The sequence below is a fragment of the Ptychodera flava genome, chromosome 21, assembly GCF_041260155.1.
Source record: "Ptychodera flava strain L36383 chromosome 21, AS_Pfla_20210202, whole genome shotgun sequence".
In the NCBI taxonomy this organism is placed as follows: domain Eukaryota; kingdom Metazoa; phylum Hemichordata; class Enteropneusta; family Ptychoderidae; genus Ptychodera; species Ptychodera flava.
In genome coordinates, this window is record NC_091948.1 from 35,129,573 (window position 1) to 35,153,357 (window position 23,785).

A 23,785-nucleotide genomic window follows, 5' to 3' on the forward strand; every position below is an offset into this window, starting at 1 on the left:
AAAATTGAAATTTTGAGTATAAATACAATAGCATCATAACTAAACTTTCTGACTGGTGATTGTGTGAAAAGCATAGTCCCACCACGTGTGTGGAGGGACTGTGTGTAAAGTGACTGATTTCAGTACTGCCTATGAGAATGAATGAACATGTGTTAAATGATTGCAAGAAAACCATATTTCAGCTCTGTTGTCATTTCCAAGTCGACATTGTTGCTTTCGGAGAGGTTGTTCCAGGACTGGGAGCCATGGCTGTGTAAATCTACACCTTTCACTGCACTGCGCCCATTTCGATCGCCTCTAACTCTTTTAGGAAACCGTAGAAATCAAAACCATGCAATTATTTGCAAGCAAAGGGTTCAAAGATCATTTTCCGTATGCAGGAAAATTTGTCCATCAATGAAATTTTTTGTCTCAAAGTGTTAAAGTTGAGTATGTGAAATTTGTGCTGCTGGAAGCCTTTTTGTTTGCTTACGACCTGAAAGCTGCCACCTGATTAGCCCAATAAGAAGGCGCTGTCCTCATTAAATATTAATGAGCACCATATTAGGTGATGGGATAGAGTGATTTGGGAAGCCCGGTACCATTTCTGCTGTTCCCTAATCTGATCACACTGATATACCAAGGGGAACCCTGGAAACATTTACCAGCGTACTGGCCTTAACAAATGTAGGGCCAAAGTCCCTGAAGCTACTATAGACATGGATACAAAATTAAGTATTTCCTGACTGTGTGAAATTACCTCACTAAGGTCATCCTAGGGACCTGTAAACAAATATTAAAGCTATCTGACAAGTGGTTTTGAAAAAACAAGTTACCCAACAGTCCGACAGAGCTCTGCTGTGTTATGTAGAGAATAGTCTTTTGTGACACATGTATTGATGAAGAAGTTGGCTATCTTTGATCGCTCATTTCAGGATGGCCTGACCAAAAATGGCAAAATTAGCTGCAAAAATACAAAATTGAACATTTCATCATAATTTCAATATATTACATTAAGATAAAGCCTAGGAAACCTACATACCAAATAGCAAAGCTATCAGATGAGTAACTTTTGAGAAACAAATATTTTGACCAAAAACGGCAAAAATTGACCCAAAAATACCGCAATGATATGGTGTCGCTCACATTTGATCAGAATTGGTACATACCAGTATGGGTACCAAAGATCAACAATAAATATTGTTTTATCTGTTCAGTGCACGAAAATTCTACGCTGATGTTATGACAATGATTTTTGCACAGTACAACCAGAAAAACAACAAGAAATATTTAAACCAGAAAAAACAAGAATGACAAAAGTAAATAAGGTCTGAAACTTTAGGTACCGGGGGTCAACTTTAGCAACATGCATAGCAGAGGAATGTTTCAACACAGCTAGTCCCTCTTAGTTTGAGCACACAGTAAGTGAGGCTACCCACAATTCTCCATGATCCGTACACACGGAGATCACTCACTGAAAATAAGCAAATTTCTTCTGTACACGGAAGAACTCGGTCCATATTTCAAAATTCTGGGACCATAGTTCTGATAATCACAATTTTCTGATTTCTCACTGTGAATAATCAGAAGATCAACCCCTTTTCCGCAGAGAAGATAGCAATTTTGTAATTTTGTCGACATAGATTTTTGACAGAATATTTCAAGGAAACTAAGGGAATAAGTAGAATCTGTGTTGGCAAAAGAAAGGGTATTGATTTTTTTGAATGTTTGTCACAAAGGAAATTAACATGTCTGACAGGTGGTATGATGAGACCATCTTAGTTGCTGATAACTTTACCTTGACAAGTGTACAATTTTTAGCACCTTCAAACATCTAATTCTTATTCAATTTACTCCTGTATTTTAAACAATAATAATAACAATATTTTATTGCTTGCTTGTAGATATAGGACTTACATAACATTTATGGCAATAAAAGTGTGATACAAAAATAAGTTCAAATTTTTCTTCAACACAGATTAAGTAATACAGTATAATAATAGTAGCTAATAATAAATATAACTAGGTATTTCTTTGTTTATATAAAGTAAAAATATAATCTGCAAGTTGTTCATTAAAAGATAACTCTTGTTTTGTTAGTAGAGAAATAAGCTGATTTTCAGTTGTATTGCTTGGGAAATTGATTTTACTGAAAAAGTTCTTTCTTTGGACTTTGTATTTCTGACAGACTAATAAAAAGTGTGTTTCATCTTCAATACTGTTGGTGTTACACTGATTGCAGTATCTGTCAGGAATTGGGGGTTTTAGAACAGTGTGTCTTCCTTTTTCAATTGCTAGATCATGATTGCCAATGTGAAGTTTGGTGAGTAATTTTCTTTTCTCACCTTGTATTAAACTGTGTTAGTAGGGTTCTAATCTAAAATTATGTTTTATTTTGGCGTACATTCTTAGTTTACTATTTTCATCAGTGATCAAATTTTTCCAAAAGATTTCTTAATTGTTTGTTAAATGTGTTTTCATTAATCCAGTTAAAACTTTCTGGTGTGTAAGTGATGGAGCTTTATCAAGGAGAAAGTCCATTCCATTTACTTTAATTAAAGCACTTAAACAGTTAAACCAGGATCTATTGTTACCGGTAGTGTTGTTTACCATTTGCTCCAGAAAAGCTTCTTCAGCAAGATTACAATGTGGAAGTTGTACAATATGAAGCCGGTATTTAACAATATTAAGTTTGATCTCAAGTAGAAGTGAGAATTGTCCTAGTTCACCCCTCATATTACACTGTAAAATGTTCTTACAAAATTTGAGGTGAGAATTTCAATTGCCGATTTATCCCACTTCTTGTAATCCATGATATCTTGTCCCCAAATCTCTAAGCCATACAGTAAAACAGGTTTAATGAAAACATTGAATAAATGTAGGGGAAATTTTATCTTTCTGTTGTGCAATAAAACCCTTTTTAAACTATACAAAGATTTTGCTGCTTTATCAGCCAAATTTGTAATTGTGTCAATGAAACATGATCAATAATTTTGGAACATAGTTTTAACCAATAATCCTTAAATTAAATTCTAAGTTTCAAATTGTTCAGAAACTGATAAAATTGAAGAAGCCTTTAGTAAATAATGTCTGAGCACACAAATCAAGGGGAATTGTGGGTAGTCTCACTTACTGTGGAGCAGGTCTGTTATAGAAATAACGGGCGACGCGCTGATCATTAACGTTTACTTGTGGGTAAGGGTGAGAGGAAAGCCAAAAATTAATGGCGAGGCTTGCCGAGCCCGTTAATTTGGCTTTCCTCAAGCCCGCGCCAACAAAAGAACGTTAATGGTCAGAGCGGAGTCTGTTATTTCCATTATATTATCAGCGAACCCAAGAAAACACTCAAAATTTCCGACAATTTCAAGGAGCGAACGACACTGGGCCCAGAAACTGAGCAATACGCGATGCACTGTCACGCGCCCTGTAAAAAATTGGCAAATCCGGAAATGTTTTCAAAAAAAGTATCGCAACTTGACCTACAAGAGCTCCATTTTATTTTGTGATTGATTATGATTTATGTTTGAGCTGTAAAGTTACGATACTTGAGTTGTTAATCTTATTATTCATATTCACAGGCATGTGAACGAACCATTATTGTGTATTTGTGGTCAGTCACGTGGTTCAGCTCGACCAATCAAAATGCGATGGGCAGGGCATGGTAATATAATAATATGTAACAGTTCATAAAAAATGACAGGAAATGACTCAAGGTCAGTGGAGTAGCCTGTTTTAGTCACTGGCATGCCACCATGCACTCATGCACATTTGCAGGATTTCCCTTTTTCTTACCTCTTTTGCACATTTTTGACACTGACATGTTCATTTGAACAACGTCACATCTCAACCCCTGCGTCTACTTGTACACCAAATACTGAGATGGTAGCTTGGCAGTATGAGAGCTTTTGCATGTGATGGACATACATCCGCACATACGTACCACATACATACATACAGACATACAGACGCCACCGACTCATCATACAAGCTCTTTTTGGTATTTATATACATACCAAATATGAGCTAAAAATTGAAGATTTCATCAAATTTCAATATATCACATTAAGACAGACCCTAGGGACCTGTATACCAAACATCAAAGCCATCAGACAAGTAATTTTTGATAAACACATATTTGACCAAAAATGGCAAAAATTGCACCAAAAATACAAAATTGCTTTTACCTCAGATAACTTTTTTTTAAAACTCCTTAGTTTTTGTCGTTTTCATTATTCTCAATCAGTTGTATTAGATTTTTAACCAATATTACATGGATATCAGTTTTTTTACGCGTAAAATATTAGCCGCCTCTGATGACTACATTTTGTCGTCTGCCACACAGTTATGTGCGGTTTGATACATAGTGGCCACCACGCATACCACGCAGCGGCCGCTATGTATCAACCAAACGTAACTGTGCTGTCACCTATGCGAATTCTGGCAGAATCAGCAAACTTTGTTTTTCGGTTTTTTTTGGCGAGTCAGTAAGACTCGGCTTTCTCCCACGGAGCATGACCGATCACCGACGCGAGTGGTACTGTGGCGTACAGCAGCGTCAGCGTAGACTCGTACTCCATAGCTTAGTTGACAATGGCCCCAGTGCCAAACGTTCGATGTTCGGAAGCTGAATTTAGGTGGGCCACCGGAATTCAAACTTTTACTTTTTTGAGGACATGTTTTTATCGATATCTCGCGATCTGCGCGCAGTTGCCACGTCAAATATCGACCGTTGGCGTTAAAAAAATGTGTTTTAAAAATGTTACCAGGTGGGAGTGCCTCTTTAAGAAGCCAATTAGATGAGTTGCCTTATTCTACTGGGATCTCCCTTGATCTAAATAGTCTCTGATTTGCACTTTTTCAGGTGTCTTCCAATTTTAAATTGACCAATTTTTGCAAAAGATATGGTTGAAAATAGATATGTCTCCATTATCAAATTTAAGGCAGAAAAAAGATGATTTCAGCTTTCAAACAATATATAATTCAGTAAATTCTCGATCAGATTCAAACTCACAACATACCACATAATATCAACTAGAGATAACATCACATCATTGGCTAAATCTCTACCTTAAGAGAGACACAATAGTTCAATAGCTTAGCCAAGTTGCCACAATATTTTCTGATTGCAACCCTGCCACAAGCTGTAGAGTTCATGAAGCACTTGCACACACTCTCTATCACAAATTGCTCACAAACTTTATCAAAGAAATGAATACATTGCCTAACTTAGTGAAAGAGCCTTTGGGATAATTCTGTCCACCAGCACAGCTGTCAATGCCGGGTAGAAATCAGCAAATTTTGCTGCCTGTAGTACCCAGCTTGTACACGTGATTTCACATCGTGTAATGTTGATAAGTATGAGCAGGCTGTTAGTTTGAATTTAATAAAATGCATTGAATCGAGTTCCAGTCTATCTCTCAAATTTTCAGGGTTTACATAGGCAGGGTGGGGGATGGGTAACAACTTGAGTGTCATTTTTGTCAACAATAATTGTAATTGTTGTCAACAAAATAAAGCTGAAATAAGGTCGTGCACATCTGTTAGCTGGTTCACATCACTTTTGTGAAAATAAATTTATGGGAGTTAAAGCGCAGTGGTCGTCGCGCTGCGTGCGCGCGATTTTTTTGTTGATAAACATAAATGTTTGTAAACATAAGTCTTCTCAACTTCAATCCGAGTGAGATGGGAGCAGTCCCTCACTTTGTTAATGCCGTTGTACGACTCAACATCATGCAATTGTAAAATATTAAGATTGGAAACGAACTTCAGTGGTGTATTTCTATCTATAAACGCATGTACGGCTACGAACATAGAGACACTCTGCACATTATGTCGCTGAGTTCACTGCATGCAGTCACAGTGAACAAATGGGTTTGATCGCGCGCGGTGACGCTGGTTGTACACAATCCTATGTACAGCACAGTAAAAATACATCACTAAACTGATCAATATTGTATATATATGTAGACCAGCAACAAGCACAATGCCTAACACAAAAATTACACTCAAGACCATGATCGGCAAGCCAGAGCAGGACACGGGAGATGCTGTTGCTTCGATAAGGGAGAAAGTCACCACGTTGACGTACACAGATATATGAGAGAATCCGGTCCCACAACCAGCTGCACAACGTACCGGCCCCGCGACGACTTGGCCCACGACCCACTGTTGATCACCATTTCTTACTTCTAGTAATAAGTGGCAAGAAATAGTCAAATGACAGGACATAATAGACAAAACGAGCGGGTTTTCGCAGAATTTGGCAGGAAAATTGCACGGCTACACATAGGGACTGAGAGATCCTGTGCATGGTCATGGCAGAGATCTAACGGCTAGCTAGTGTAGGCCTACCGGTGCTACGCAAACTTGGTTGTTGTACCTCCTGATTGCCGGATAGGTCTGAATCCTCTTTCAAATGACATAACCCCCACATAACAAGAAGACCTATGAAAGGTCCTTCGCTTGACTTGATACCTGTACTCGGAATTCTCGTTTGCAACCCCCAACGGGCTAAACTTCGTAGTGTTGTTGGATTCTCCACAGCCAAGAGTAGCGCGCCATATACCCGGTTCTCTTGACACCGACGTTCACGCAGACCACGGAACAGATGTTTCTTGCTGCAGCGGGCATTGCTCTGCGAGCTGGAGATTTCTGTAGCTTGCGTTTTTGTCAACTATACTCCTGTTGGGCCTCTTGAAATGAAAGTTCTCGTCCTTGCTAGCGATGTCGTGGACCAGAGCACGATCACTGATAGTCTGTTGGCATATACACGCGTACGGGTAAGTGTTTAGCTCCATGGCTCGAGCGAGCCCCATTCAACTGATTCAAGAAAATCATGATCAAATGCGATCTCAATCCAGCGTGTAATTACTGTTCAATATTCAGCAGATATTTAACTTAGATTAATTGACCTTATATTGCGTGTTAGATTTGGTAAGTTGGTATGCTTGTGACAAATCAGCCGCCATATTAGCAGCAATATCGCAAACATAATAATCAACCTGTAACCTCATGCAGCATTCTCGGATATGTTGTCAACAAGGGGGAGCCCCTCAGGAGCATGCGCAGCGCGACGACCACTGCGCTTTAAAGAGCCTATGACATCACATCCAAAGTTTTTTATTTTTTCTTTTCAAAAACTCAGCTAGGGGACCTGTCTATGGGTTGCATATTGTGTCAATTCAGAAAGATGTGCGCATATGGCGAAATTTGACTCCTTTTTCATGCCTAGTGATCAGGGGGCCTCTTCGCACCCGAGCCAGGCAGCGGTATTTGCATATTGACCAACAGGTACAATAGGTCAAACCCAGAATTCGAATGGACCACTGATCTGCCAGCCAACTTTGAAAGCTACTAGTCAAGCAGAGAATAAAGTGTTTCACTATCAGATAAAAATACCTTCAAGGACAGTGTGCTTACATTTGGTTTGAATTGGTCAATTCAAGAAATATTTAAGCCAGAAAAAAAAGAATGACAATAAGGTCTGTAACTTAGGTACTGGAGGTCATCTTTAGGAACATGCATATCAACTTCTATAGCAATAGGACAAGCAGATCCTACATACATAAGCAAATGTCAACAAAAAAATTAGCCAGAGAAGGCTTCACAAAAAAGAAAAGTTTGGAAGAGTGGGGAAAAAATAAAGAGAGGGAAAAAAATGTACGAGGGATCTGGTAAAAAGTAATGCTACCTCATCAATCTTCTAGACCCTACCCCCTCCTGAATATCAAATATTCCATCCCTTTGTTGATAATGTTTACAGAAGGCTAGATGGCAGGAAATATATTTACAACCTTAAGGGTTTTTTAATTAATGCTATGAGTGCTATCATTCAAATGTAAACAGCACTTAAATTAGTTACAGATAGTGAAATGCCTTCCACAGTGGGGGTGATTACGACATCTGGAATTATCCTGGATCCAAATTTCTCATCAGTTCTTGCGTGTCTTACATGGAAGTGTTGCAAAAAAAATTGATCCGCAATGAAAAAATTTACCTCAGCTTTGTTTTCTGGATCAAATTTTACTACAAATCGATACCAAATATGACAAAATTATGTTCACAGCCTTCAAAACTGTCTCACAACATATCCTGGGTTGGTGTAGGTCATTTAAGGTCACACACTGAGAAAATTTCCCAAAGTATAAAAAATTGGGGGCTTCCCAATACTTTGAGCAGAAAATTTATCTAATAACATCCCTTGGGACTTTTATACCAAATTACAAAGCTATCAGTCAAGTAATTTTGAGAACAAGTTTTCTTGACCAAAAATAACAAAATTGTCTTAAAAATACAAATTTTTTTCAGGACAACTTCCACATATCTAACTATTGTCATCCCTGGAAATCTATACCAAATATAAAAGCTGTCTGTCCAGGGGCTTTAAAAAGAAAATATTTTTTACGATTTTTTGACCAAAAATGTCAAAAATTGCCCCAAAACAGTAATTTTTCCAACTTTGTCGTAATTTCAACAAATTAGAAGGGTAACACCCTGCAAACATCAAACCCAAATTTGAGAGAAACTGGGCTGGCGGTTTCAGAGAAGAATAATTTTTACTTAAAAAAGGAAAATAAGCAAAAAATTCAGCAAAAATACAAAATTCAAGATATCTTCATGATATACATAAAACTGTGTAAGGTCTACCTAAGGTACTTGCACACTAATTTTCAAAGCAATCAAACCAGCAGTTCTGGAGTTATTGATTTTTGACCATTTTCACATTTTTAAAGCTCATTTGCATAATTTGGGTACTGCAAACTTCATTTGAACAAAATCTCATCTACAGCCCAGGATGCATCCACCAGGCTGAAAAGAGCAGTAGTTCGTGCGTTTTTGAAGTTGACGGACATACTGTGCGTACGTACATACATACATACACACATACATACAGACGCCACCGACTTCAGCTTATATGATAATCTCACACTGATATAACCAAATGCGAGCTAAAAATGAGAACATTGGTCTAACGCTTTGCAATGGACTGAGATACATAGACACATGAGCACAAACATAACACCAATGCACATAGACATTGGTACAGAAATCTGAGATCCAAATAGCTACTAATGCTGTACCAACCAGTGTGTACATGTATCGTAAACAGCAGCATGCTCTTAACTGAAAATTGAAGGTATGTACATGCATGTAGAGGACAACAATACCGTATGAACATGACGCCAGAGTGAAGCCTCAATTCACTTCTGTTTAAAGGGACAAAGTCAGCCATTTTTCATGAATTTTGTTTGATGCAAGATACTTCTTATATTGTTTGACATGTTGAAAGATACTGAATAAATGGGTGACCAGCATATATTTGACCCTGGTTTTAGACAAGATACACGAAACCATCACGAAAATGAATTAATGGTCAAGACCATTAATTCATTTTCGCGATGGTTTCATTTAATTTGTCTAAAACCAGGGTCGAATATATGCATCGTCACCCATTTATTCAGTATCTTTCAACATGTCAAATAATATAAGAAGTATCTTACATCAAACAAAATTCATGAAAAATGGCTGACTTTGTCCCTTAAACTCATTTGGATTGGCATATGCCCCTTTTGTTTGAGTTTCAAATTTTCTGCGTTGGTCGATCAATTTTGAGCAGTACTGGTGCTATTGTTTCCTTGAGTTGAATTTGAAAGCAGACACACTTTCTCAATGTCAGCTGTTTTCATTAATAATGTTCTGCTATTTCAAAAACAATCTAGCTCAATGACATAAGACATAATGCTGTCACTTTATGCTCCATGCAAATCAAAGTGATTTCTGTCCAACATAAGTCAAGGAGTGACTGTGTCATACAACTATCAAAATGTTAATGTACATTTAATAGTGGATATATTAAATATCAAAATGCTTGGGCTACAATTCTTGTTACAATGACTTTAACTCAAACATAATTCTTCTGAATGCAATATGCAAACCCTACACTCTCCTTATGGTGAAAGTTGTGTTCATATTTTGTGGGGAGTAAATTTATGATAATACATTTTGGAAAAGAAAATTCACTAGACAACAGATGATAAAATGAACCAAAGATAAAACTTGGTATTCTGAGTGAGAGTTACGACAACAAAAAGCTGGTTATAATTCAAAATAAAAAGTAAATGAACAAATATTAGTCATCAAATAATTGAGGTTCAATCTTATATAGCATTAGAAAATGGTATAGTCTTACAGGAAAGGTGACATATGAGCAGAAAGCTACACAATTAGTGTGATGCAACTGGAATGCAATGGTTAAGGCATGAGTAAATTATGGCAACTCATTACTTTTACCACTGTGCATTTATAAGCTTATATGGTTAGCGAATTGTCTGCTGTTTCTATTACCCTAGACACCCTTCACTAAGTTTCCTACCTTATTGCAAGTAACTTGGGAACACTGTCATGGGAATTGGGTAACCACAAACTACAGATAAGAAAACAGTTTGCTTTCCTTTAATGGTCCACTTCCATTTGTTTAAAACATTAAAAAGTAAAAGCAACATAAAGTAGTTTCAAGATGGTTTACTCAGTCAACTACAGGTAGAAATAACTTTGTCATGAAAAGCTTGAAGATTGATACCTTTGCTTTGGATACTTCTGCCAAACTACTTTGCACAAGAACAAACAGGGAAGTAATAATTTCTTATCATGAACATTATCAACATACAGCAATACAGTTTGTGAATTGTGCAAACGACAATGAACACAGACACTATGTCATAATAATGATAAAACACCCAAAATAGAAACTAAAAGGAATTAATAATATCAGCATACAAACACTGTAGTGTGCACATGGTAAACATAGACAAAACACACACTAAAGGCACATTATAAATTCTTACTACACTGTACCCCATTGGTTTGCTTTTGATTATCATTTATAGTGTACACTGATAGGTCATATGTTTCCAAAGAGTTATGTACTAGTATTTAAAAAATATAGATTTCCATATTCTGATATTTATGGTTTCACTGATTTACGCAAATTTCATGCATACTTGTATGTATGAAGTTGCTTTCTATGACAATTTCAAAATAGATTCTCAGCAAAATATGTCCACATTCATATTTGACAATAAAATCAAGTGAAATGTTCAGATAATGTTATAACAAGAGATGGCAAGTCAGATCTATGGATGCAAAATGTGTGCCCTAATCCATGCAGAATACAAATGAGGGGTAACATGTATGATCTTATTCTGCCAAAGTACATCAACAGCAAGTATGAAGTACATTGATATTTTCATCTATACTTTCTTTGCATCCATATCTGTAGGGCAAAGCATATTTGACAAGAACATGTCTATGTCACATTTACTTTGGAAGGGTATACTTGTTTCCCTGTTGAAAGAATCTCTAAAAACAATTCACACACCATGCATAAATAGAAATGTGACAAGACTTTTTGACCAGCCTACTTGCACGTTGTAAATGTTTATGAGGGCTAAGTCTAGGATTGCTGTCAAAACGCACTGATTTATATTGAAACCAATTCTCCTTGTCTGTGAATGACAGTTCAAAAGTACAAAGAGTTTCTATAAGACAAAGACAAAAATGTACCAGTTTCAATGTTCATATTGAAAAATAAAAGCACGTAATTACATAATGTATTGACACTGACAGTTAAAAAACAAGTCATCGTTGATGACACAGTCCCCACTTGTTAATGGGTACTTTGATTACAAGTCCTCAGAGAGGATAATGTCCTCTTCATTAATAAGGTCTGTGATAAAAATACTTTGATACAGATGGCACTCAATGGCCAAGAATGAGTTCTATGGTGGTGAAAACATAAAACCAATGTAGGCCGTCATCCTAATTACAAAAGGTCATTAAATGAGTCAATTAGGAATTAATCAACAGGATGTTGCCAATGTTTTGCATACTATCCTAACACTAACAGATTATCACTGGTACCATATTTCATAAAGTTTGATGCACTATTTACAACACTATGAGATCAACATCTGTATCAAGTTTCATCACATTTGAAGCAGTATTTGTGGATATATCACTCTAATTAGGAAAGTTCATTACATATGCAATGACAAATTAATTAAAATGACACTGATATATGTCTTTTTCACTGTTAAAGCAATGTGAGCTTAACATCTGTACCAAATTTCATGAAATTTGATGCAGTATTTCTTGACATATCAGCCTAATTATGAAACTTCAGTAATTGACATGATACTGCTACATGCAGTGAAACAAATTAACGTGCATATGTATGAAATAGGTCAATGTCCTTATACCAACTTTGAATTATACTGGTGGAAATATGTCTGAGTTATGGCTCTGTACATGAAAAAATTGTAACAAAATCACCGCCACGAAGCCGCTTTTGATTTTACTGTCTAAAAATTCGACATGCATGTATGACATAAGTCAATGTCCATGTACCAACTTTGAATAAAATCAGTTGAGACTTGCTAGAGTTATGGCTCTCAACATGAAAAAAAAACCCAGCAAAATGGCCACCATGAAACAAATCGAAGTACATATGTATAACATAAGTCAATGCCCTTGTACCAACTTTGAATAAATTCGCTTGATACATGTCTGAGTTATGGCTCCATACACGAAAAAATAGTAACAAAATGGTCGCACAGTGGCCATATTGGATTGTATCACAAAACAAATCAATGTGTATATGTAAGACATAGGTCAATGTCCTTGTACCAAGTTGGATAAAATCGGTCAAGACTTGGCAGAGTTATGGCCAAGGACATGAAAAACTTGTAACAAAATGGCCACCATGCGACCATATTGGATCATATCATGAAACAAATTAATGTGCATGTGTATGACACAGGTCAATGTCCTTGTACCAACTTTGAATAAAATCGGTTGAGATATGCCTAAGTTATGGCTCTGTACATGTTAATCGTAACAAAATGGCTACATGGCAGCCATATTGGATCGTATCACAAAACAAATTAACGTGCATATGTATGACATAAGTCAATGCCCTTGTACCAACTTTGAATAAAATCGGTTGAAACATGTCTGAGTTATGGCTCTGTACATGAAAAAATCGTAAAAAAATGGCCGCATGGCAGCTATATTGGATCATATCTCAAAACAAATCACTGTACATATGTATGACATAGGTCAATGTCCTTGTACCAAGTTTGGATAAAATCGGTTGAGATTTGCCAGAGTTATGGCTAAGGACATGAAAAGATTGTAACAAAATGGCTTCCATGTGACCATATTGGATCATATCATGAAAACAAGTCATTGTCAATGACATAGTCCCCACTTGTAAAAGGAGTATTAGTCTTGATGGGGCAGGGAAATGTGGTCATTAAAAAGTATCGCTGGAGTGTATAAGTTCACATCTATGGGCACATAGGTTTATGTCATTTTTCCCAATTTATGACAAGAGGCATGTCTAAGTTATGGTTCTAAATCGGGAAAAAAGATCAGACCTCTAGCTGTGTTGGCCAGCCAAGAAATATATATGTGCATAATAAATGAGGTACGAAATGTGAAATCTTAAGGTCTATTATCCTATCAAAATTGAAGCGTATAGAACTTGTGGTTACTGAGTTACGCATATATATGTATAATCAAGGTCTAAGGTCATCAAGGTCGCGTGACATTTTGTAAAAAATAATTTATTGCTAAGTTATCCCTATATACCAAAAATCAGACCTCTAGCTCTATTGGCTCGCTCAAAATTAGATATGCGCATAATTGATGAGGTACAATATGTGGCGTCATAAGGTGTCCCATCATACCATATATGAAAGGTTTGGCACTTGTGGTTACTGAGTTGTGGACAAATATGTATATTTGAGGTCAAAGGTCACCAAGGTCACATGACATTTTGTCAAAAAAAATTTATTGCTATGTTATCCCTATATACGAAAAATCAGACCTCTAACTCGATTACTGAGTTATGGACAAATATATATATATATTGAGGTCAAAGGTCACCAAGGTCACGTGACATGTCAAAATATCTGAGATATCTGCGTGAACGGATGGACTCACGGACGGACATGACCCAATCTATAAGCCCCCTGGACTTCATCCATGGGGACTAAAAACTGTGTCACTGCATCCTTTTTGCAATATGAATACGATGAGAAACTAAATTTTTATTTTTCTTGGCCTTATACATGGGAGTCTATGGACTGCCTTATACATGGGAGTCTATGGAGACTGCCTTATACATGGGAGTCTATGGAGGTGAAAACTAAAAAGTCCTCTAACACAGCCAAATTTGATCGCATTCTGAAACAAATCGACGTGCATCTGTATGGGGTAGGGTACAATCTTTGTGCAAAGTTTGAACGAAAATGAATTGGGCATGTCTGAGATATCTGCGTGAACGGACGGACGGACGCACGCACACACGGACGGACATGACCAAACCTATAAGTCCCCCCGGACGGTGTCCATGGGGACCAAAAATTGACGTGCATGTGTATGACATAGGTTAATGTACCAAGTTTGGATAAAATCGGTCTAGATTTGCCAGAGTTATGGCTAAGGACATGAAAAGATTGTAACAAAATGGCTGCCATGTGACCATATTGGATCATATCATGAAACAAATTGACGTGCATGTGTATGACATAGGTTAATGTCCTTGTACCAAGTTTGAATAAAATTGGTTGAAACATGCCTGAGTTAGGGACGATTCAGAATTTACTTCCAGGGGGAGGGTGGAGGATTTTCTATTTTCTGGGTGATTTTTTCATGGCCCCCCCTAGTAAATTATAGAAAAAATCTATGGCCCCCCCCCCTCATCTTTCCTGTTTTTTTTCATGCCCCCCCCCCCCCCCCCTAATATATACATGCATGCTTATACACTATAGACATATCCAGTCTAACAAGTTGCAGGAACTGTAGTGGACATTTAATCGATGATATAACAAATCATTTCAGGGTTATGTGACTATAAAAAGAATGATTTGCAGGGACTGCAAGTGGCACACTTTTGGAAAGGGTAGCAATAAACATATCTGGTTGTAAATTTCTGAAGAAAAGTTAATTACTAAATATGAATACTTTTTTCGTCATGTCTCACTGATACATATGATGCACACAAAGACAAGCAAAGATGTCAGTTAGAAATGGTGAACAGAAAATCAGAGGAGCAGATAATTGGCAAAGTGATAGATATCTTGAAGTTTAATGGTACTGTGATCATTTGCAGATATCCATATATTTCTGGAAAGTGAGATGTACATGGTACATGCACAAGTTCAGCATACATTTTCATTTGATGATGCTGAATATTTGCAGACTCACGGTGAAAGTTTTAAACATTAGCAATTAAAATTGGTGAATGCCAACTTGTTTTTAATTTTTTCTTTTTTCCTAATTTGGTTGTCATAAAACCAAGTAGCTGCCACTGAAAGCAACAATGCTGAGGAATTTTTAGAACATTTCTTGAACAAAACACCTTATCCAAAACATGAATTCACATGTTATTCTACTCATTCCATTCACAATCCAATGTTCATATTAAAATGCAGATAACCCTGTGTAAGTCAAAGTTCACATTTTGTCAGCATTATTTTTCAAAATTGACAGAGCATTCATATTTCAAATTTTTTCACAAACTTTAATTTTAAAATAGTCATGATGCGCATGTTTTCAGATGACACGAAACAATACATGTTAATTTGTGTTTTTTCCTTTTCTGCCATCCGCCTCTGAGAAATCTTTGATTATACATATCAGAATGAATGGGACACAAAAGTATTAGCATCAATACACAATGTGTAAGCCTATCCACATTTTTCCTAGCCTCATACACACTGAGATCACTTCTTGGACTACAGCAAATTTCTTGTGTGCACAATATTTCAACAATCCGACACCATAGCATTGATGCAGTGCCACATGATCTTCTGGATGCACATACAGGATTATTGGAAATCAACCCTTTTGTAAATTTTTCACCATATATTTTTGACAGTAATACATAATATTTTTATTTTCAACATTAAAAAACTATTCGCTGAAAAGCAACTTGAAGATGAGACGGCCATAAATTTATTTTCAAAAAGTTTATAGTAGAGTTAAGCACTGTAAAAACTTATGTAGAACATTTAAAAAATTTAGAAAGGGTAAAATTGATGAGAATGAAACATATAAAACAAGTCATCGTTGATGACACAGTCCCCACTTGTTAATGGGTACTTTGATTACAGGTCCTCAGAGAGGATAGAGTCCTCTTCATTAGGTCTGTGATAAAAATACTGTGATAAAAATACTTTTGGATAAATTCGCTTGATACATGTCTGAGTTCAGGACATGAAAAAATCATAAGAAAATGGCCGCACAGCAGCTATATTGAATTGTATCACAAAACAAATTAACGGGCAAATGTATGACCAATCGTATCACAAAACAAATTAACGTGCATATGTATGACATTGGTCAATCTCCTTTTACCAACTTTGAATAAAATCGCTTGATACATGTCTGAGTTATGGTTCTGGACATGAAAAAACGCAATAAAATGGCCACACGGCGGCCATATTGGATCGTATTACAAAACAAATCAATGTGCATGTGTATGACATAGGTCAATGTCCTTGTACCAAGTTTGAATAAAATCGGTTGAGATATGCCTGAGTATGGCTCTGTACATGAAAAAATCGTAACAAAATGGCCGCACAGCGGCCATATTGGATCGTATCACAAAACAAATTAATGTGCATAGCTATGACATTGGTCAATGTCCTTGTACCAACTTTGAATGAAATCTGTTGAAACCTGCCTGAGTAATGGCTCTGTACATGAAAAAATCATAATAAAATGGCCGCCTGGTGGCCATATTGGATCGTATCGCAAAACAAATTGACGTGCATATGTATGACATGAGTCAATGTCCTTGTACCAACTTTGAATAAAATCGATTGAGATACGCCTGAGTTATGGCTCTGTACATGAAAAAATCGTAACAAAATGGCCGCACGGCGGCCATATTGGATTGTATCACCAAAAAAATTAGAAGTGCATATCTATGACATTGGTCAATGTCCTTGTATCAACTTTGAATAAAATCAGTTGAAACATGCCTGAGTTGTTGCTCTGTACATGAAAAAATCGTAATAAAATGGCCGCCTGGCAGCCATATTGGATCGTATCACGAAACAAATCGACGTGCATCTGTATGACATATGAAGTAATCCTTGTACCAAGTTTGAATGAAATCGCTCCAGGCATCTCTGAGATATCTGCGTGAACGGACGGACGCACGGACGGACGCACACACGGACGCACGCACGCACGCACGGACATGACCAAACCTATAAGTCCCCCGGACGGTTGTCCGTGGGGACTAAAAAGGAGCAGAAACGAAGAGAGGATAAAAAATACGAGGACTATGACTGGTTAAAGTTGCTCTTGAGTGGGAACCTTCAAAATTTAAACAGAAAAGAATTAGATAAATACCTTGATAAACATAAATTACCAAAACAAAAAAAATTGAAAGCTGAAAAAGTTCAAATTATAACCGCACATATACATGCACAACCTTCATTCAATTTAAGAAAACTGTCAGGGAAAGATATTGTAACAACTTATATCACAGATGAGTCAGAGTCAGATAGCAGTGACTCTGAATTGGAAACCACTGTCAATGGAGTCATTGAGAGTGATGATGATGGTGTTGGTTCTGAATATGATAGTGACATAGACACTGACACTGACAAAGGGGGAAAATCCCAGAGAACCAACGTGACCATGTTAATTTAAGAAGTGCAGAGTAGCAAGTCGTTTTGTTTTAAATTAAGGTGGAGCTGCATGTTGCCAACACAGTTTTTTTTCAAAGCAATATTTCTCATCAAAGATGACAAGGAAACCCCCTCATACCATATATTTTCAAAAAGCAGAGACTCTAAAATTTAGTATGGTAGCAGTAGTTTACTCAAAGGATGAAGTGGGTGTATATTTGGGGTAAAATCCTCAATTTTGGTATTAATGATAAAAATTAATTTAAGTCAAAAACTAGACAGTATTTTCTGAAATGTAATATTTCACTTGAAAGGAGAGTATATGTAGAAAAAAACAACTATTTTTTGGCATTATCCATCCTCATTTTAAAATTGTAGGAGTTTAAAGACTGACACTCTAATAATTGATTAAAATCATGATCAGCAAAATTAAAATGCCTCTTATTCAAAATTCCTCTTATTAAAAATGTAAGAGCTTTATTGCCAAACAAAACCAATTGATAGTCGTTTTGTTATATAGCATTTAAAAAACATAATGTGAAATTTCAGAAAATTTGACCCAGCCGGAGTGGAGTTAAATTCTTTGGAAATTTTGAAATTGGGAGGCAAAAGAAGCCAATAAATTGGGTGATTTGCATACATTTGCATAAATTAACACTTCTCTATCATGCAACTTTCAACTGCTTTACAAGCTACAAGGTAAACCCAACCTTAAAAAGACATTTGCTGTAATTTTTAGCATTTGTTCAATGTTCATCTCTGTGTATCAGCATTTGTTTGTTATTCTATCACTACATAGAACACCCAATGCTGTATTTAGCAACATACCAGTGTGAACATAAATGACCATTGTTATTGTTGATAAATGAATTCTAGTCTGGACTTGATCCGAGATCTCTTTCCAACAAAAACGACCCTGTCTGTTCACTGTATGGTTTGTGTGACATGCTAAATACTGGACATTTCATGACGCTTCAGGGAGGAGAACAAGATACTGCAGTAGATGCATAAAACAAACCACCGTGAATATTACCGAATTTGGCAGCTAAAGGAGTTTAACTAAACATGTTGAGTTTATGTGTCACCTAGGTAGCGTCTATGGTTCTCTTTTGTAGAGATCAGATATTCTGGGCAAATATTGAATTGATGTTTTTTTTCCTTGGCCCCCCTAAAAGATTGTAGTATTTTTGTCTGGCCCCCCTAAATTTTCTTGGGAAAAATGGGTGGCCCCCCTGAAAATCCTCCACCCCCCCTGGAAGTAAATTCTGAATCGTCCCTTATGGCTCTGTACATGAAAAAATCGTAACAAAATGGCCGCAGGTCAGCCATATTGGATTGTATCACAAACAAATTGACATGCATGTGTATGACATAGGTCAATGTCCTTGTACCAATTTTGAATAAAATCAGTTGAAACATGTCTGAGCTATGGCTCTGTACATGAAAAAGTCATCATAAAATGGCCGCATGGCTGCCATATTGGATTGTATCACAAAACAAATTGACGTGCATATGTATGACATGTGAAGTAGTCCTTGTACCAAGTTTGAATGAAATCGCTCCAGGCATCTCTGAGATATCTGCGTGAAGGGGCGGACGGCCATGAGCAAACCTATTAGTTCCCCCCGACGTTGTCCGTGGGGACTAATAATAGATGCACTTTAGTAGTAAATGTAATATTTACAGTAAGGAAACTGTCAAACCTCGATCTAAAGTAATTTTCTATGTCTGCAATTCTTTCTTTCTTTTTATCTTTGAATTTCAATCACTTGCAAGTTTGTGGTATTGATATGATATTCAGTGGTAAAGTCTTCCCTCCAGTGACATTTGAAACAACAGATCCTCCTTTGTTTTACTTCTTATGACATTTTGATGAAGAATTATGGTTACATCAAACCAACCTTGTTTGATTAAAATGACATGGTGAAGGATGGAAATAGGCACACACTATAGAAACCATAAGATTCTTACATTTCACTTAATAATTTGCCATGAACTCAAGGCTACAATGTTGAATGTACAGAGTGACCAATGAAAAGAAGCCCTATAACCCTTTTCCTGCCGAGCTCCCTACACACCTTCCTCCCAAGTCAGTAGAAAACTGCCCCATAGTAGGTGCCTGCAAAAGATCGCCTCTCATGCACGCTATCCTGCCAGGCATTTTGGCAGAAAAAGCCCATTTTCACGGTTGTTTTAGCCATACTTATATACGTGTTAGACTTCAATAATTTTTACATGCCTGCTAGGGGAAGGTGCTCAGGGGTTACTGCAGAAAAAAATTCAGGTCACCGGCTTTGTTTGCCCGAGGGGTACGTCATTTTATTGCCGTTTCATGCTTATTTTTTCGGAAGTAAGCGCCTTCAGTATTGCACATGTCCACTCAGCACAAACATCACCTCGCTCGTCAGTTAGTCAGAGACCCAAGGAATCGCGCTAGGGGTGCTGCAGCACTGGCAAACCTGTCCTGTTTCCCCAGAGAAGGGTCAATTAAATACCTACTTTTAAGGACTTGGCAGTTTAGCACAAAAACTACGTTTTTGCCCTTGTACTAATGACATGGCTCAGCCATTTGAGCTAAGCTTGTACATAGTTTAGCCTAGCCTGTACATTTCGGAGTTCGCTTAGGAGTGTTACCGTTCATTACCAAGTTAGTTGTGCAGTCCTCAGCTAGGTACGGGTTTGTACTGTCTTGGCTTAAGGCTGCAGCTAACAAGTGATAACCAGTCACTACACCCAAGTTGTCAGTCTCACTTTATGCACGAATACAACGCAATATTCTTCCATTGTTCTAGCCATCGACGTCTCCCATGTCTGGTGGCCATTGTACAGCAACATGGGCACTTGCAGCTACTTGAGTCGACTCATTCTGACAATGCAGATGGCTGAGAGGTGACCATACTCGCTCTGCTGCATGGTCTAGGTATGGCTGCACTTATGGCGGTTATTATTATGGACCTAACGCAATCGGTCCACCAAAAGGCACCGGCATTTCCAGCTGCCACGTACATCATCTTTCTGTACTGTTTGTCATGCTAAGAACTTGCCTGGTATGCGTATCGCCCTGCTGGTTTGCATAACAAAAGCAGTCCCTGCTCAGTACAGGCAGTAACCCTGTACCATTGACCTCATGTCCCTTCTAGAATTCTCTGTACGCTCAGGCTAAGCGTACATAGCAAGCCAGTCCTCGGTAACCCGTTACGTTTGCCTGCAAGCCAAAGCCAATACTGCAAACAATGGAATAAATAATCCAAAGCCATGTCTGCTTAATGGCACGGCCCAGGTGGTGAATGACGTTGCCTGAGCTCAAAAGCCCAGCTGAACATGTCCGACACAAATTTATAATGGTATAGCCGAGTCGTTCATATCTGTCCATCGGAGGAAAAAGTCAAACCGTCCCGTCAAAAATACGTTCTCATTTTCCATCAATCACAACTGAATCAGTGATTTTTGTCTCGCACCATAGGCACCATCAGCCGTGTCGTTTTTAAGCAGTAGCCTTTTAGATTAGCATTGCTGAGTTGGTCAAGCTCAGCAGCAATCTATATAGTGCCTGGAAGCCAAGTACATCCAACTCCGTCAGAAAACGTCACCATGCATTTCTGCCAAGTCTGCTAAAAAGCAGTGTGGGGGACTGGCCGGCTAGCTTTCTGCAACTTTCCCTGTCATTCGACTCCCTGCGAACCCATTTCGAGAGCAAAAGCCGTGCCTAGCCTGAAACCTGTCCTCAAATGACCCACAGCGTGCGCAAGGGTTTGCTACACATAGTGCCACCTATTTGGAAGGAAACGGGGTACTGAAAACCGGCCCCATTGACTGATACCACTAACCAGCCATTAGCTGGATGAAGTTTGTGAAAAGTAAAATTAATGCCACTTATAACATCAAATAATACCGAATGTCAAAGCTATTTGACCAGAGGTTAAGAAGAATAAGATTTTTTACTGAGAAAAATTTGATCAAGAAGAAGCAGCTTTGAAAGCAAAAAGTTGCGGGACCAAAAACAGACAATCATCTATTTGACAAGCTCTGTGTGACTAACAGCTGAGCCTAAAAAAGCATTAGAAAGTATGGCATTGCTGCTGTATGGGTGATTTTGGGGGTGGGTGGTAAAGGGCTTTAGTGAAAATACTTTATCACTCCAATTATAATCAGGAAGGCCACATTCCGCATTCAGCATTGACGCCTAATTCTCTAAACAATTCTTTTCATCTACATATTCCATGTCATCACAGAAACATTTTGGGAATCTTAGATACATGTATGATAAAGCATTATTGTTTTGCTATTTACTGGCAGTCTATAGATTCAAAACACAGTGTAGGTGAGTGGCTATAACTATGAATTAAAAAGGTGCTGAGATTGCACAGCAAACATGGACCAGAATCATGTGTTTTGACAAAAAACAACACATCAATAAACCTATACTCCTTGTGCATAGTGTTCATACAAAGAATACATTCGCAATACAAGTGTGTCAGGCATATTTGAGACTGCCGTATGTAGTCTAGCACTCACACACTTCAGCTACCAGACTTACCCATTGACTAAAGAAAGGTTACTAAATATATGCTTGCCTCTAGTATGAAGAACATCTGATCCAAAATCTCTGAAAAACATTGTACAAAGTTTTCAAAAGAGTAAAGGAATCCGTATCTTACCACATAAACTTTTTATTTCAAAACCAAGAGAACTATATGGATGTAAACCTTTATCTTTCTTGACTTGTCAAGCTTTTCCGTCCTTTGGTGAGCACTGCACTCTCATATCCCCTTTGTAAACATCGTCTGAGCAGTAATCTGACTTCTGACTTTGACTTCACATGAATTAACAAAGAAGCAAAACCATGCAGACAACTCTGAACTTACAAATTCTTTGTGTAAAAAATAATTACATTGAATCAGAGCTTCTGTTAGGATCTTCAAACCTGCGTAAGGCTGTGCGCAAATGTTTTTTTCATTTGCGTAAAATGTATCAAAAATGCGTACAACTACCTGTAAGTACATATTGAATAGCTGTATATGCAATATCGAAAACTAGTTGAAAAGTCAATGAATAAAGTGTTCAATAAACATCAGCAGTGAAAATGGTTTTTTTGGATGAGTTTTACAATCTTTAATACTGTTCTGTTCTATTCTCGGTCGGCGGAATCATTACTTTTTCTGTCTACAACTTCCGACGATGTCTTTTCTAAACTCTATCATTGCTGCTCTGAAGTAAAATTTGCCAAGTCTCGGGCTTTCCATGGTTATCACCATCACATCATTTATGACATCTTCACTCAGACAACTAAGTTTCGATGTTTTAATTCTGTTTTGGGTACTGAACCCACGTTCACAAGGGACAGATGAAACTGGAATCATGGCTGCAATTATAGCCATATTGGATCCATATTGGATCGTATCGCAAAAACTGATGTGCATATGTATGCCACAGTATTTTATCCTTGCACAAAGTTTGAAAAAAATCAGCTCAGGGGTGACAGAGAAAGGGCTGCTGAAACGTGCAGCAGTTTGCGTGTTTTTGATGTTAACGGACATACTGTACATATGTACATACATACATACACCACCGCCTTCAGCTTATACGATAACCTCACATTGGTATACCAAATATGAGCTAACAAGCGACCTAGCGGCCGATATAACTCCGCTGTGTTTATGTAGAGAATAACTATTTTTGACACATGTTGATGAAGAAGGTGGAAATCTTTGATAGCTCAATGCAGTGGCCAGAAAAAAGTGGCTAAAATAGCTGCAAAAATACACAATTGAAGATTTCATCATACTTTGAATATATCACATCATCATCCCTAAGAACATGTCAACCAAAGCTATCAGATGAGTAGTTTTTTGAGAATAAAATCTGCTGACCAAAAATGGCAACAATTGCCCCCCCCCCAAAAAAAAAAAAAATTGCAGATTTCATCATAACTCCAAAAGATCAAATTTAGTTCATCTATAGAAACCTGTATACCAAATTTCAAAGCTGTTAGACCAGTACTTTTTGAGAAACATATGTTTTGACCAAAAATGGCTAAAATTGCCCAAAAAATTCAAAATTGCAGATTTCATCATAATTTCAATAAATATAATTTACTT

General features: G+C 37.4%; 1 protein-coding gene across 7 annotated transcripts in view; it reads right to left on the bottom strand.

Annotated features, from left to right (window-relative positions):
* LOC139122114 (CREB-regulated transcription coactivator 1-like) overlaps positions 1–23,785 on the bottom strand; it is a 100,895-nt gene that overhangs the window by 55,875 nt on the left and 21,235 nt on the right. For 3 of the 7 annotated variants that reach the window (XM_070687508.1, XM_070687507.1, XM_070687506.1), the window contains exon 5: positions 10,352–10,402. The exons of the other annotated variants lie outside the window; for them this stretch is intronic. In XM_070687508.1, coding sequence (XP_070543609.1) covers positions 10,352–10,402 — 51 coding nt within the window. The remainder of the gene's footprint in view (positions 1–10,351; positions 10,403–23,785) is intronic. 7 annotated transcript variants of the gene reach the window in all.